The 17,059-nt window shown below is 35.0% G+C and overlaps 2 protein-coding genes and 2 pseudogenes across 3 annotated transcripts; 3 read left to right on the top strand and 1 right to left on the bottom strand.

Moving 5' to 3' along the window:
* Nucleotides 1-2,808: 2,808 nt before the first annotated feature.
* On the top strand, nt 2,809-6,622 carry LOC132306235 (uncharacterized). Its single transcript, XM_059803556.1, has 3 exons — nt 2,809-3,251; nt 6,097-6,218; nt 6,288-6,622. Exons 1-3 carry the CDS (start codon nt 2,921-2,923, stop codon nt 6,402-6,404), a joined length of 570 nt encoding a protein of 189 aa, XP_059659539.1. The 5' UTR covers nt 2,809-2,920; the 3' UTR covers nt 6,405-6,622.
* A 1,335-nt stretch (nt 6,623-7,957) lies between these two features.
* On the top strand, nt 7,958-9,439 carry LOC132306234 (uncharacterized; annotated as a pseudogene).
* A 128-nt stretch (nt 9,440-9,567) lies between these two features.
* On the bottom strand, nt 9,568-10,536 carry LOC132306232 (uncharacterized; annotated as a pseudogene).
* Nucleotides 10,537-11,574: 1,038 nt separating this feature from the next.
* Nucleotides 11,575-16,861, top strand: LOC132306231 (xyloglucan 6-xylosyltransferase 2-like). 2 transcript variants are annotated; one of them, XM_059803554.1, is made up of 2 exons: nt 11,575-13,247; nt 16,684-16,861. In XM_059803554.1, exons 1-2 carry the CDS (start codon nt 11,904-11,906, stop codon nt 16,699-16,701), a joined length of 1,362 nt encoding a protein of 453 aa, XP_059659537.1. In that variant the 5' UTR covers nt 11,575-11,903; the 3' UTR covers nt 16,702-16,861. The 2 variants fall into 2 exon arrangements, with proteins under 2 accessions (XP_059659537.1, XP_059659538.1); XM_059803555.1 differs by lacking the exon at nt 16,684-16,861 and adding an exon at nt 16,326-16,561 and having other exon boundaries at nt 11,576-13,247.
* Nucleotides 16,862-17,059: the final 198 nt, after the last annotated feature.

The following is a 17,059-nucleotide window of genomic DNA, read 5'->3' as shown; positions in this document are numbered from 1 at the left end:
CAAAGAATGGTAACCAACTAGAACCCCTTGAATATTACTATTAACTACCTCTAGAATGTAGAATTTCTTACCTTATGCTTTTCTTGCTTTTTCTTTTTCTTAGTGTAAGACACCATATTATTTTTTTTATTGATCTCTAAATGGCTTTTTATCAATTTTTGACATCGAATTCCATTCTTTTGAATACTCCTTGTTTTGCCCCACCACACTTGTATCATTTTTTTTTTATTTTTTTTCCTAATAACATGACATAAAATCAAATATATTAAGAACAACAAAATATAGGCATAAAATATTTTAACAAATTAATATTCTATAAAATTTGTACCTGGATAAGAAGTAGCAATTGGCCGGCTTATGTGGAGTATCTTCTACGTTTGTAGGATTCGAGGAAGTAGCTTGATGTTTTCGTTTTACATTAGTTAAACATCCCATAGCATGAAAAAAAAAAAAATTGTGAAGGAGAAGTGAACAAGGATGAATGAAGATTAGGTTAAGGAGAAGTGAACAAGGATGAATATTCCCAAACACAATAATCATTCTTATGGAAAAATAGTAGATAATGTTAGCCATTAGAACAAATTGTTATATATTACCCAAAATAAAATTTTGTTTACGTGTATAATTCAAAATGTTTAGGATCAGGGATGGGAAAAAAGGAGTATTAAATCATAAAACAAAAAAATTGTTTATGAAATATGTGTACGTAAAATTTGAAACCAAGGTGTTCTTCATTCTAACAAAGAGCTATGCATTACCAATAATAAAATTTTGTTTTCTTGTATGATTCAAAATGTTTAGGATCAGGGATTGGAAAAAGGAGTATTAAATCTCATAAAACAAGAAAAAATTTGAGATAATTTTTTCTTAGCCTGTACTCTTTAGCTCATCTGTATTAGCTCCAGCTTACTTATCTTAGAGCTATGGACTTAGTCTAGTTAAGGAATTCCATGAAAGAAAGCAAAATCTTCCATTTTTAGGTCTCATTGAGCGAAGTCTGGTCCGTACCAAACAGGAAATCCTAGTTTTGAATCAAATTAACGTTGTTTAATAATAAAAATAAATTGCTTGATTAGTTGCTTGATAGATCCATATACCTATAAACAATTTTTGCAAGGTCAAAAATTATCCAAAAAAAAAAAAGAAAAAGAAAAAAATAAAAAATAATAACAAAAATACATTGCTTGATTAGTTGTTTGATGGATCTTTATACCTACAAACAATTTATGGAAGCTCATAAATTATCAAAAAAATAGTTCAAATAATAATAATAATAATATCTAACAATAATAGTAGTAGTGCTGGTAGTAGTAATAAAAATAATAATTTAACATAATAACAAAATAAATTGTATAGTTCATGGTTTGATTTGCAACCCGAGATAGTTCAGGAGATTATTTTTTACTTTCTTGATAGTTCAGGGTTTTTTTGCACTTTTGTCGGGAGTATAATAGTCGTTTGAAAGAGTAATTTTGGCATTACTTGAAAATACACAGGCATGTGAATCAACCGACGCCAAAAAATATGGCTAGGTGATCGAGATGATTTTTTTTTTTTTTATATATACTATTTCAGGGAGTTATTTTTCACTTTTGTGATAATATAGGGGGTTATTTGCACTTTTGCCTTTTACCACTAATAAAATGAAGGGCAAATTACACAAAGGACCCCTCAGGTTTTTATCTTGTACATGTACATAGAATATGCCACAATATACAAAAGGCCCCCAAATTAACTGTTTATGGTTAGTGAATTGATATAAATTTACATTTTTATCCTTATAGTGAAACTATTTGTTTAATGAAAAAATCTAAATTTTTATGTATTGTTAAAGTTACGATTTTGCCCCTTTGAGAGAAGGGGATCGGTGGAAGAAGAGGGTTTTGACGGTGAAGGAATCGGTGGTGGTGGTGGAGGCGACGGTGCCTCCATTTTCTTTCTCCATCGATTTCTGCTGCCGATCGTAGGTTTAGAGATAGTGGGGGTGGTGCTGTTAGATGGTTTTGCTGGATAGAGAGAGAAGCATACAAAGAATTGGTGATGGGTAGTAAGAGAGAGAAAGAAAGATTTTAGGATTCAGATAGATCAAATTTCAATGGACTACAATTTGATTTGTGAGGAACCCACTTATCCATGAGAAACCGAAATCAATAACTCAAAATGATATACTAATGAGCATATACATGTTTATATACAAAATCCATCCTTTTGCTCCTGGTAATCGAAATACCCACTTGAATATATAAAAAAGAAAAAACATTGAAATTTGTTTTTTCTTTTTTTTTCAATTATCCAAAATACAATATAATTACAAGAGAAGTGAACTAAGAATGCGCTAAATTTGTGATAATTACCCGTTTGATGTATCCGGAACACTATATCCACTTATATTTGTTGCTTCCACCAGAGCAGTCTTCCATCTCTGCACTTTCTCCGTGTTCCCACTGAAAACTTTCTCATGAATTTCAAAGGCTGATCCATAGCTCCCTGTTTGTTTCCGCACTTTCCAAGGACATCGTAGAACAAAGGATAAAGCGAAAAGAAAATCCTCAATTCCTTAATCTCCAAATCCAAAGCTCCCTCCTGTAATGGTGATGCCAGTCAAAGTGTACAGCGGCGACTCCATTTTCTCTCTCCATTGATTTTTTTAGATTTTTTTATTAATTAAATAATTTAACTCTAAGGACAAAAATATAAATTCATATTAATTCACTAATCACAAATAGTTAATTTAGATATTTTTGTTATGTCGTGGCATCTTTTATTTACATGCACAATATAAAAATCTGAGGGTCTTTTGTGTATTTTGCCCTAAAATGAAAAGGGAAAGGAAAATGAAGAAGGTAGCACTCTCGCTACTAGTCCTTAAACCCTAACCCCCTGCCTCAAACTCCTCCTCGCGTTTTGGCTGTAGAGAGATATGGGGAGATCAAGAAGGAAGTACAAGAAATCGAGAACAAAGGTCCGAGTAGGGTTACCAAAGAAGCACCCTGGCGTGTTCAAACCTGCTTTCTCTCTCCCCCCAAAGTTCCGTTCCCTGGTCGACTCATCCGATCTCAAGTGGGACGACAAAGGCACTGTCATTCACAACTACAAGTCCTTCGGCGTCGTTTCTAACCCTAACTTGCTCGGCGTCCGTTCTCGCACCTCCCACATCATCGAGACCGACTCTCTTCAAGTCCCTCCTCTGCGCGAAGCCATTGTCTCCGAGTTCGACCCCATCGACTCCGGCAGCGACCTCGAAGAAGATGGTCTGTTTTCTCCTCCATCTCTCTCGCTTTGTTCTCTCCTGTCTTGAATTTTTGTTTTTGATTTGTTGTGTTGTATATTTATTGGTTGATTATTGTTGAAATTAGTTCGAATTAGTTGAAAATTATATGGGTCATTTAATTTTTTTTTTTTTTTTTCAATTTTATTACTGCTATTTGAGAGTTTTTGTTTTGATTTTATTTTATATTTTTTATATTTTATTGTAGTGAATAAAATTTATGACTTTTGCCCAATATATTATTAGGTGCTGTTTTTCTGTCATAGGCTCGTAGCTCAGAAATAATTGTAGGATTATTGGACTTCCCTTTTAAAATTTTCTTATCAGTATTTGACAACTTCATTTTTTTATATATATATAAATTGTAGTGATCAAATTAATGAATTTTACCCAAATAATTCGATCCTGTATTTCTGTTTGGTAGCTGAGAAATTAGAAGAGGGAAACATTTAACGATTCCTCCCCGGGCATGGGGATCTTGTGTTCTTTTTTATTTCAGGTTTTCAAAATTTATGTGGCTTCTGCTCATCTTTACTTGTCGTCAATCTCATTTGTTCATGTCCAGCCTATTTAAATTTGTAGTCTTCAATTCGTGGCCAGCCTATTAGAATTTGTAGTCTTCCATCCATGTCCAGGCTATTTGAATTTGTAGTCTTCCATTCTGTAGTTATTCCCAAAAGCAACTTATCAAAAAAAAAAAAATGTTATTCCCAAATGCCTATTAGTTTCGTTATTTATTTTATCCCACAATGTTATTTATCAGAAAAAAAAAAAAAAAAAAAAAAAATTATCCCCCAATGTTACTCAGGTATATGATCCCAGTTTAATAGCAGCATTTTTTAAATGTTGTTTAGTTTGATTTGAAAAATATTGGTTGCATCCTGTGACAAACATACAATAGGCACATTTTCTTTTAGTTCTTTAAATTTTATGGGTAATTACTCCAAAAAGTTCTTTTGTTAATGTTTACTTTATCATGGGTCTTAGTTCATCTCATTTACGATCTCTAAACTTGTTCGGCATTCTTACATAAAGTCTACCTGTTACATAACTTACATGGACTCTTAAAAAGTAGGTGAAGTATCCGTTTTAGACGCATGCTTAGACAGGTAAAAGATATGTGGTCCGACAATTTTGATTGAATGTGCACCTAAACAACATATTCAGTAAGGCAATAATTTTTTATTTTTATTTTTATATTATTGCTTCGAAAAGATTGAAATTCGTATGTTGAACACTATGTTACATGAAGACATTATTGTACTATAGAAAATAAAATTAAAAAATCTGAATATTTAGTGGTTTCCATGTGTTTTGTTTGGGTATTTTACAGATCCAGCGTGGGAATACTAACCTGCACCCGACTTATGTACTTGAGTCCATGTTATAGAAGGGTCTACTCTACCTTGATGTGTTGTTTATTAGAAGAGAAGATTTTGGTTATTAGACTATGCGTAATTTGTACGAAAATTTCTATATAGTGTAACTGTTTACTATTTTTGTTTTTCCTTTTTTCCTCCTAGTTTATACAGATTATAACCGTCAATAAACATTAGGTTTTCATGTATGCAAAGTAAAATTACCAACTAGAAATCGAGATTGTTCATACTTTTTGCTGGAAAGAGAATCCAATAGAAATCAACATAAGAGGAATTGACAAGTTATAACATTCATACCTTGTCAAATCGATAGGAAACCAAAACAAGTATGCACACAACTTGGAATGCTGCAGCAATTAATTAAACTCATGACCATTATTCTTCTACTATTGCATGCATTATTGGGTAATAGTGGCACTTCTTCACCAATAATTCATGGAAATTTCATAAACTAACATAGTAGTACACGGGATTAATCAAGCAACACCAAAGTGTTTTATGAATGTATCATTAGCATAAGTTGGTTTTGCACACTTGAAAGAAGTCAGAGTTGTTCACAAACAGTAGCTAAAAAGGAAGCTGAATAATGCATACTAGCAGCTTTTACATTTGGCATACAACAACTTTAATTATTTATCAAAACAGTCAATTGAATGACTTATCAAAAATAAATGATTAGAAGATTATTAGCAAAAGATATGACAAAGAGCAGGCAATCTGAGAGTATTAAGAAGCAGAACTGACCTAGTCAGGTGATTAACTGTTCCATTAACCTCTATAGGCTGATGGACATTTAAGTAGTTTGTTAATGTCCCTCCTCATCATAATATGAAATGTCCCAGTTTGAGATTAGATAGTAAACTTGAACAAGTCCTGCACTCCAATGTGACTGGGATGTAGTAATCATTTGCTCGGAGTTCTAATCATAGAACCAAAGACCTCATATCATAAAAAAACTTATCTCCAGGATTTGTTTGCTTTTATCTTTTTATTCAATATTTCCCCTGCCGCCCCGGAAAGCCGATTGAATTTCGCATAGTTGAGAGCCAAATGGTTACCTATTAGATAAGTGTGAGGAGCCGCCCCTTTTGCTTTTCCTCCAATTTGATATCTAAGGGATTCCACTTTTATTTATATTGTTCTAGTGGCATGTTTTACCTGTTATTTAAGGATGAACATGAAGCTACACACGCCTCTTGAAATTTTTAAAAAAATCGACTTTAAAAAGAAATAGAAGAAAGAGATTTTTTTATAAATTTAGCACAAGACAGTAATAGCACTTGATAGCTATTGAAATATATTCGGTCTGGAACTGGCTGTATTGTTGGAAGGAATTATTATTATTATTTTTTTCCCCTGATGAGTGTGTATTGTCGGATGGAACTGATTACACAATCTTATTGTCCTTCCGTGCTATACGTGATAACATGATATGTTTGGCCTATATAGATCTAAAATCAGCGCTTGGGAAGAAGCGAAAAGATGGGAAAACTGCTCCTGCACAGCCACTGACAACTATACAACGTGTTCACATTGGGCGACTTGTTGAGAGATATGGAGATGACTATCAGGTGGGAAGATTAGATTTTATCTTAGAAATGATATTTATGTGTTCTACTCACAAGCTTCTTGTTTTGCAGAGGATGTTCACGGATACAAAACTTAACAAGATGCAGCATTCAGTTGCAACTTTGGAGAAACTCTGCAAAAGATACCACATTTTTAAGGATAAAAATCCCTTGATTGTGGGCAACTGAGCATGATTAAGTTTCACCAAGGAATATTTATTGAGACTTTGCAGGTGCAATCTAATATTTTTGGCTTTAATATTATTGTATGGTGACTATGATTTTAGGGCAATGGATGTTTATTGGGACTTGTATAATGTATAATTTGCTCTAAGGCCTGATTCTCCAGGAAACTGTTGTAATCAACTTCAGATCTAACTGGACTGGGATGGGTTTTATTTGGATTATTGGATCCTTCAAAGGAAAATGGATCGTGAGTGTTTATTTTGGATAGGAAAATGGTACTGGAACCGCGAATAACTGGGGCGAAACTAACTCGAATTGTTTAAGTCATTGGGAATAGAAGAAAATTTAGTTCAAACTTAGAACTATTTTTTTTTTCAATTTCAAATTCGAAGTGCGGATTACTGTATTGCAAATTTACATTTTGGAAGTTAAACTTTTGAAGACCAAACTATCCTTAAATATCCGGAATCCACCCTCTCATCCTCTAACCCAACTTCCATTGGGCCATCATCATCATCTCTCATGTTCATTTTCGCCTTTCCCTTTTCTCCATTGCCTTCGATTCCAATCGCAACCTCACCTAGCAGCTCATTCATATAGTTCACATTGGTGCACATTTTGTTACTTTCTTTTGGAAATTTATACGAATAATTTATATATCCTTTATACACCTATATTTATAATAGAGAGTTATGATGGAAATTAAAAAAGAAATTAAGGATTTTAAAACGTTTTGATAGGCTCAGTTGTTTCTCTTTTCGTTTCATTGAGAGAAGACTATTGATTCAAACTTGAACTTTGGAATCGGTTTCAAACACTTCTCATCTCTCTACAATTAAATTTGGATCATAAGTGTTTAAAAACCCGCTTCCATAAAATTGCCTCCATTAAGAGCAACTCCAATGGGCTCTCAAATGCTTTCAATCTCAAAATAGAAGAGGTGGGTTAAAAATGGACTCTCAAATGGGTTCCCAAATTTTGAGATTCTCAGACTATCTCCAATGAAAAATGCTACTTTTGCATGTCAAAGTTATATTTTGAGAGGTGCTACAGTGTTAAAATGTTATATTTTAACAATTTTACTCTAATAGTGCATTTCATCCAAAATGTTATGTTTTTGATACAACCACTATTATTTTTCAATTACCATTCATTTTCAACTACCATTTTCAACTACTATTTTTTTCAACTACCATTCCTAACTATTATTCTCAATTATCATTCATTTTCAATTACCATTCCCAACTACCATTCTCAACTTTTATTTCTCCATCTATAAAAATTATCGTGAAACTTTTTTTTCAATAGCATTTCCAATGCAAACTTTTTTTTTTTCAATAGCATTCACAACAACCATTCTTTTTCAATTACTATTTCCAACTAACATTCTTTTTTAACTAACATTCCCGGCTACCATTCTCAACTATTATTTCAACTACCATTCCCAACTACCATTCTTTTTTAACTATCATTCCCAGCTACCATTCTCAACTATCATTTCTCCATCTATAAATACCATCATCCTCTACCTACAAACTATCTTCCTTCAATATAACTTTAGTACTGCAATGAGCAATTTGAGAAGAGCGATTTTGAGAGGAGATTTCAATGATTCTTCGTTTGATGAAGATCAAAGCCCCAGAGGTTATGGAACTTATAGCATCAGAGTTTCATAGAAGGAAAATGCAAAGAGATAACCAACCAACTATGCATGTTGGTTCCGTAAGTGGTCGACAATACATCCATCGTGATATAATCTCCGGCAGTGAGCGACTAATTAAAGATTACTTCGGTGAAAATCTTGTCTACCCAGCTAACATCCTTCGAAGGCGCTTTCGAATGAATCGTCTATTGTTCCTTCGTATATTAAATGCGATTGAATAATATGATGACTACTTTGTCTAAAAGATTGAAGCCGTCGGTTTTACTGGATTATCCGGTTTGCAGAAGATGACTGCGGCAATTTGGATGTTTGTATACGGTATGCCCGCTGATGCTGTTGACGAGTATGTGAGAATTGGTGAAAGCACAACAATTGAGTCTTTGAAGAGATTCTGTGTAGGAATCATTAGCATTTATGGTGAAGAATATCTGAGATCGTTGACTGAGGCGGACATTTCTAGACTGCTATGCGAGGGGGAGAACGTGGATTTCCCGGAATGTTAGGGAGTTTGGATTATATGCATTGGAAATGGAAGAATTGTCCTATTGCATGGCATGTTCAATTCACTGGGCATGTACATAAACCAACAATTATACTTGAGGCAGTGGCCTCGTCTGATTTGTGGATATGGCATGCTTTTTTTGGTATCCCTGGATCCCATAATGATATTAACGTTTTTTATCGATCTCATCTCTTTACTGAGCTCGTTGAAGGACGTGTCCCTCCTATAAATTATACCATCAATGACAATCAATACACTATGGGATATTATATTGCTGACGATATCTATCCTAAGTAGGCGACCCTTGTCCAAATGATTTCTCAACCTCAAGGATTGAAAAGGCAACTATTTGCAACAATGCAAGAGTCATATTGAAAGGATGTGGAAAGGGCATTTGGTGCACTGCAAGAGTCAAACGATGCAGAAAACAAGGGTGTCGTCTCCTGCGACACTTCAACTGGATGCACCTTTCGGGTGCATCATACTCGTCATCTAGAGAGTCATCATGCTCATCTTCAATGATCGTGTTGTGCAAAATTATGCATGCCTTCATGATATAGCCAAGATTTTCATGGCCCCAAAATCTTGTCGGCCCCTGCACAATAGCAAAACGTGCTTGCAGTGCACCAAATGCCCTTTCCACATCCTTCCGATATGACTCTTGCATTGTTGCAGATAGTTGCCTCTTCAATCCTTGAGGTTGAGAAATCGTTTGGACAAGGGTTGCCCACTTAGGATAGATACCATCAGTAAAATAATATCCCATAGTGTATTGATTGCCATTGATGGTATAGTTGGCAGGAGGGACATGCTCTTCAATGAGCTCAGCAAAGAGATGAGATCGATCAAGAACGTTGATATCATTATGGGATCCAAGCATACCAAAAAAAAGCATGCCATATCCACAAATCATATAAGGCCACTGCCTCAAGTATAATTGTTGGTTTATGTACATGCCCAATGAATTGACCATGTCACACAGTAGGACAATTCTTCCATTTTCAATGCATATAATCCAAACTCCCTAACATTATAGGAAATCCACGTTTCTCCCCCTCCCGTAGCAGTCTGGAAATGTCCACCTCAGTCGGCAATCTCAGATATTCTTCACCATAAATGCTAATAATATTTATATAGAATCTCTTTAAAAGACTCAATTGTTGTGCTTTCACCAATTCTCACATACTCGTCGACAGCATCAGCGGGCATACTGTATACAAGCATCCGAATTGCAACAGTCATCTTCTGCAAATTGGATAATCTGGTAAAACCAGCGACGTCAATCTTTTGGACAAAGTAGTCATCATATTGTTTAATTGCATTTAATATACGAAGGAACAATGGACGATTCATTTGAAAGCGTCTTCGAAGGATGTTAGCTGGGTAGACAGGATTTTCACTGAAGTAATCTTTAATTAGTCGCTTGTTGCCGGAGAATCTATCACGATGGATGTATCGCTGACCACTTACAGAACCAACATGCATAATTGGTTGGTTATCTCGTTGCATTTTCCTTCTATGAAATTCTGATGCTATAAGTTCCATAACCTCTGGGCTTTGATCTTCATCAGATAAAGAATCATTGAAATCTCCTCTCAAAATCGCTCTTCTCAAATTGTTCATTGCAGTAAAGTTATAAAGAAGGAAGATAGTTTGTAGGTAAAGAATGATAATATTTATGGGTGGAGAAATGATAGTTGAGAATGGTAGCTGGGAATAGTAGTTGAAAAAGAATGGTAGTTGGGAATGGTAGCTGGGAATGGCAGTTGAAATAATAATTGAGAATGGTAGCTGAGAATGGTAGTTGAAGAAGAATAGTAGCTGGGAATGATAGTTGAAAAAGAATGGTTGTTGTGAATACTATTGAAAAAAAAGTTTGCATTGGAAATCCTATTGAAAAAAAAGTTTCACGATAGCTTTTATAGATGGAGAAATAATAGTTGAGAATGCTAGTTGAAAAAAAAAAATGGTAATTGAGAATGGTAGTTGAAAAATGTAGTTGGGAAAGATAGTTAAAAAAGAATGGTGATTATGTAAAAAAATAGCATGTTGGATACAATACACCATTAGAACAACATTACTAAAATATACCATTTTGACACCGTAACACATCAACTTTTTGCATTGAGAATGGTCTTAAAGCCAAGTTCCATTAAACATTGCCATTGTTTTTAACTTATTTAAAAATGTCCCTAGCCCTATCAAAAGCCTAAACGTACCCGCAAAGAGAATATTCGAAGAGCTTAAAAGTGAAATCCGCCTCAATTTAAAAAGACTAATGTTATTAAGGGTGCGCCCTCTCCGCTACATTGACTATCGATCAATGGAACATTTGTTTCTTATTACTTTAGCATGACGTTTTAATAAATAGAAAAAATAAAAGATACAAATTTTGAATTTTTCTAAACGTTTGGATTAAAATAAAAATGTATAGGGTAATTGAAAGAAATAGATGATGAGGAGGACAATAAAATAATTATGATTTTATCTTTTTTCACTCGTCGAAAGGAAAAATTTTGAACGTTGATTACTAAAAAAGAGATTATGAATGTTTAGTATTGGCATTTACCGAAAAAAAAAAAAACAATGAGCTAGGGGAATAGTTTTTCATCACCGGATTACCATGAACTTAATGTTAAGGGAGAGTGTCGAAACACATGTTGATCCAGAAAATTTGAGGAATCTTTCACTGATGATAGTAGGCAGAGAGATCTGGATGTTTACTACTTTCACATATTTCTATACTTTTCTAATTCTGACGGCTCATCAATATACTGAGATGTTAGGATAACTCAAATTTCGAGTAACAACAATTCATAGCGTGTGAAACTTTGAAAAGAAGATGTTAAAAAAAAAAAAAAAAAAGAAAAAAAAAAAACGAAAAAAAAAGGTCTTTGTGGACAATATGATCTGAACTGTGAAACCAGCCAATAACAACTCGCAATCTGTGAACAACCAGGCCCAATATGTTTGGGCTGGATCGTCTTGACAAGTTGACTAGTCAAGAACTCAAGGCCCGATTCCACTAGATCTAATAGTATGATCTTCAAACAGCGTACGCTAATTTCGCTAAATCATGTCCGAATCATCTCTCCCACTCCATTAAGCTGGTGTTTGGCTGGCGCCAAATAACGCGTTTTCACTCCCTAGGGCTCGTTCCAGAAATTTCCGACATCCACCCTCCCACAATTTCATGATTTCAAACTCTAACTCGGTTGAGCTTTCAATCATCACATGAAGATGAAGACGACCCTCTGAATTCATCATTCAATCCATATCTTACAGAAGAAAACCAGCTCATATATACATACTCACGTAAGTATATATATATATAGAAATGATTGAGAGATGTTTGGGAGCTCGAAAGGGTCGAAAAATCCAGAGATTTTTCCGGCATTGTAAGGTAACCCTCCTTTGTCTGGTCTTGACTCTCGTTGTCATACGTGGCACCATCGGCGCCGGCAAGTTCGGAACGCCGGAGCAGGACTTCAACGAGATACGAAGCCGTTTCTACTCTCGCAAGCGTGCCGAGCCTCACCGAGTCCTCGAAGAGGTCCAAACAACGACTTCAACATCCACCGAAAGCAACAATTACAACGAATTTGATATAAACAAATTGTTAGTCGACGAAGAAGAAGAGGACGACAAGCGTTATTCGAACAAGCCGTACAGTCTCGGGCAGGAGATTTCAAATTGGGACGAGCAGAGAGCAAAATGGCTTAGGAAAAACCCTAATTCCCCCAATTTCATCGGACCCAATAACCCTAGGGTTCTTCTGGTTACTGGTTCATCACCAAAACCTTGTGAAAATCCTGTTGGTGATCACTACCTGTTGAAATCGATAAAGAACAAGATTGATTATTGCAGGTTACATGGGATTGAGGTCTTCTACAATATGGCTCTGCTCGATGCGGAGATGTCGGGGTTTTGGGCGAAGCTGCCATTGATTCGGAAGCTGCTATTGTCACATCCTGAGGTGGAATTCTTGTGGTGGATGGATAGCGACGCAATGTTTACGGATATGGGGTTTGAGCTTCCATGGGAAAGATATAAGGATCACAATTTGGTGATGCATGGATGGAATGAAATGGTGTATGATCAGAAGAATTGGATTGGGTTGAATACAGGGAGTTTCTTGCTTAGAAATTGTCAATGGGCATTGGACATTCTTGATGCTTGGGCGCCAATGGGGCCGAAAGGGAAAATTAGGATGGAGGCGGGGAAGAAACTCGCAAGTGAGCTTAAGGATAGGCCAGTGTTTGAAGCAGATGACCAGTCTGCTATGGTTTATATACTGGCTACCCAGAGGGAAAAGTGGGGTGATAAGGTTTATTTGGAGAGTTCTTATTACTTGCATGGTTATTGGGTGATTTTGGTTGATAGGTATGAGGAAATGATTGAGAATTTTCATCCGGGTTTGGGTGATCATCGGTGGCCACTAGTGACCCATTTCGTCGGTTGCAAGCCATGTGGAAAGTTTGGTGATTACCCAGTTGAGAGATGCTTGAAACAGATGGACCGAGCTTTCAATTTTGCGGATAATCAGATACTTCAAATGTATGGTTTCACTCACAAGTCTCTAGCTAGCAGAAGGGTGAAGCGTATTCGAAATGAGACAAGCAGTCCACTTGAAGTTAAAGATAATCTTGGATTGCTTCATCCCACACTCAAAGCAGTCAAGGTATCAATTTCTTAGTTGGGGCTGCCCTGTTCGCTCATATGCTATTGTATCTTATGATGATACGCCTTATCTTTGTGTATGTTGTTATTATGTAAGTAATGTGCTAGGTCCGTAGATAGTGTTCTTTTGTTTTTTAACAGTATTTTAAGTTATAAATTTGAATCCTTTCCCAGGTAAAACAAACCCTTTTTCTTTTTTCACAATTCTTAAATTTGCCTTTTTGGAAGATTACTTTGTTATACAATTACAGTCTGATGGTATGAGTTTGAATCAATATATGCAGTGACTGGAACCAGAAATTTGTTTCAGTGGGGGCAACTTTAAACAATAATAAGTTAAAAAAATAAAATCAACGAATGTAATATTAAACTTAATAATTATAGATTGATTATATTTTCATAAAATACATTCGCAATTGTCCATAACTAGTTTTATGTTTTGCAAATGTTGCAACACTGCCAAATATACCACCAAGCGTAGTAACTTAGTTGTATTTTCTCTACATCTGAAAGCTAAAGGTTTTGAGTTATTTTCAGGGAAAAAAAAACCAATACCACTAAATTTGTATTTCTCAATCTCTGTGACAGTCCTAACTAGTAAGATCGATGGCAAGGTCACAAGCAAATAAACTAATCGATGTACTCTGTCATTTTTTGTTTCAATCATAAATTAATTATGACTTCTTTTTCTCTTAGGACCTTTTTTTTTTTTTTTTGATAAGTATTGTCTTAGGACTTACACCTCTTCCATGAAAAGATACATGAATAGAAAGAAAATTATTTATTTAGTTATTCAAAGAGAGAGCCGTGGATGATGGGGGGGGGGGGAAGGGATTGTCGAGATATAGACTAGAGATAATGGAATTCTTGGCTACTGTTTATGTTCATGGGTGTGAGTGAGAGAAGAAAAAAATCAATGGGGCAAAAGATAAAAGTTATGGGGGCATTTATGAAATTATTCAAAATTTTTATAGGTTAAAATAGGAATTTGTTTTGTTTTTATTATTAATTTTTTTGTTTTGGTAAGTGTAAAAATAGATTTTTTAAAAATCCAGTGGGGGGTGGTCGTCACTTGGGTCCGTTCCTACATATATGATTACACTATTAGCTGTGAAGGTACACTTTGTTTAGTTAATAAGTCAAGTATGTAACCTTTTGCATGATAGATTACCACAATTATTCATTTCCTTTTCTGGATAGATAATGAGAATCAAAATTTAAACCCCAAAGTTCCCCATTCCCTCCTAATTATCATAAAATTATCTCTTTCACTATAAATTAGGATCACCAGTTTGTAGGGTAATTTGGAAACTGAGGTTGTTTACCTTTTTGTGGTACTATTGGATGATACGAGCTCCTAAGCCGTATATGGTTAAGTATATGGTAAGTGTTAGAAGCAATTATTTTGCGGCCCTTTTTCCTTTAATTTCTCTCTCTCTCTCTCTCTCTCCCTCTCCTTCTCTCTCTCTCAGTTATTTATTCTTTTGGGTAACAACTTAAAATTTCAATGTTAGAAACACTACCTTGTTTGTTTTGTGCTACCTATTTCGTCTATTTTGTGGTGTCAATTCATCTATTTGTAGCAGACAAGTGTAAGGACCAACATTAGTACATTTGTTTCGCCATTAGGTTCTATTTCTTCATTTCGGGTTATAGCTATGCTGGGAGCCCACTTTATGGCATATGGATTAGGAGTATAACAAACAGATTATTGCCTCACTGTTGTATGCAATCTTGCTTGTCAGCTCTTGTGTGCTTCATCTTTCTTATCTAGCTGTCTCTCAGGATTAGATGTTCGGTTTTTAACAAAATTAACAGCAGATGTGATTTTTATTAATAAATTTGTGTTTCTCACATGAATTATGGCCTATTTCTGGTAGTTTTGTAGATTTTTGCTGTTGCGACTTGATATGCGTTTCCAGTACCAGCTTAAAAATCTTAGATATATCAAATGTACTACTGGAAGGCTTTGATATATATATATATATATATATATATGTATGTATGTATATATATTTTATTTTTCTTTCTTTTGCTAGGCAAGCAACACATGGACACACTCACACCCACCAAACTACCCCATGGGGGGCTTGAACCACTACTCCTCAGGGGAGGAGAGTTCGTCCCACTTAGGCAAATGGCCCTAGAAGGGTTTTGATTTTGCGGTCTCCTTCCTTAGAATTCCATTAAAAAGACAATCACTATGTAATGGTTACTCGTGAACCTGGTCTTTTTGCAATGTTGTTTAAATGAAAACAAGAAATTGTCAAATAAAGTAGTTCATTTGAGCATTGATTAGTGTTAGTGTTATCTAGTTAAAATAGTTCATCTGAGCGTTGATTCGATGAGAATTCCAGGATGACAGCAGGAGCTGCAGCTTGTTATACTTCTTCTGTCAGAGTTTTTTTTTTCTTACTTTTTATTTTTAATTTTTTAATACCTTGCCAAGAAACTCACGCACCCAATTTATCCCTATGGGAACTTGAACCCTCAACCTTCTACTTTGAAAGGTGAGGAGGTAACACTAGGCTATTGCCATTGGTGGTTCCTCTGTTAGTTAAGTTGCATAGTTTTGGGTTGAAATTGGATATTTTAGAGTTTCAAGTAGGGGTGCACATAGGTCGGGTTACTAGTGATTAGAACCAGACATAGAATCAATCAACCTTGATTGTTTTCCAGGAAAAATGGAACCAAAAACAGATGACTAGCTAAGTTCGGTGGCTCAGATTGGTTTTTGGTTACTTTTCTTTTTAGGTCTGCCTGATTTCTAGTTTTAGATTAATACATTTTTCTTCCTACAGTAAGAGCATCAATATATATATTGTTCATACTTCATTCAAGCCAGGTTGATGTAAATTGATTGAGCCATTTGCCTCGGACATAGAATCAATCAACCTTGATTGTTTTCCAGGAAAAATGGAACCAAAAACAGATGACTAGCTAGGTTTGGTGGCTCAGATTGGTTTTTGGTTACTTTTCTTTTTAGGTCTGCCTGATTTATAGTTTTAGATTAATACATTTTTCTTCCTACAGTAAGAGCAGCAATATATATATATTGTTCATACTTCATTCAAACCAGGTTGATGTAAATTGATTGAGTCCTTTGCGTTTGATTATACCGAAGAAGAGTGGAGCCCAATGGTGGCATGGTGCCGAAACCATTCACAAAGGAGATTCTGTTAATATTGACTTCATTATAACAGTTTGAAGCAAAACTCATTATAGCCTAATTTATACGTTGTTTTTGTTATTTTGGCATGCCATGCTTGTATTTAAATTGAGATGGAATCAAGAGGAAAGACAGTCATTCCATTGTTTTTGTGGCTTTGGTTTGTTAAATATACTAGGTTTCCTGCCAGTTCATCTATTTGTTGGAATCAATCTGTTGTAATGAATTGGGTTGCTTATTTATATGCACAATAATTTTTCTCATGCAGATTTGTTACAGTAAATAATGTGGCTCAAAACAGACTACGAACATGGAAGGAAAATGCTAGGTTGAATACATTTGAATTGTCATAGTATGCCTAGGGTTTTTTTTTTTTTTCCCGAATATAGTATGCCTATGTAGATTATACGACATATATGAATACATGTCTCTGCTTACTGCTTAAATCACGTGTATGAAAACTTTAACCCGAAGAATACAACCACTTTTATCAGCTCTTTTCTACTGCATCACAACCAAATCTGATTACAAGTTTACTCAGTTTTAATTCCAAATTACTCAGGTTTTAATTCTAGATTTGTTAATGGTTGGTATATTCACCTGTCGATATTGATACATTACATAGTGAGTGAAGTGTAATGAAT

The sequence above is a fragment of the Cornus florida genome, unplaced genomic scaffold (genome assembly GCF_030987335.1).
Source record: "Cornus florida cultivar Cherokee Brave unplaced genomic scaffold, ASM3098733v1 CherokeeBrave_3.0.0_Hap2_Chr05, whole genome shotgun sequence".
Lineage (NCBI taxonomy): Eukaryota > Viridiplantae > Streptophyta > Magnoliopsida > Cornales > Cornaceae > Cornus > Cornus florida.
This window is presented reverse-complemented; position numbering and strand designations above follow the sequence as displayed.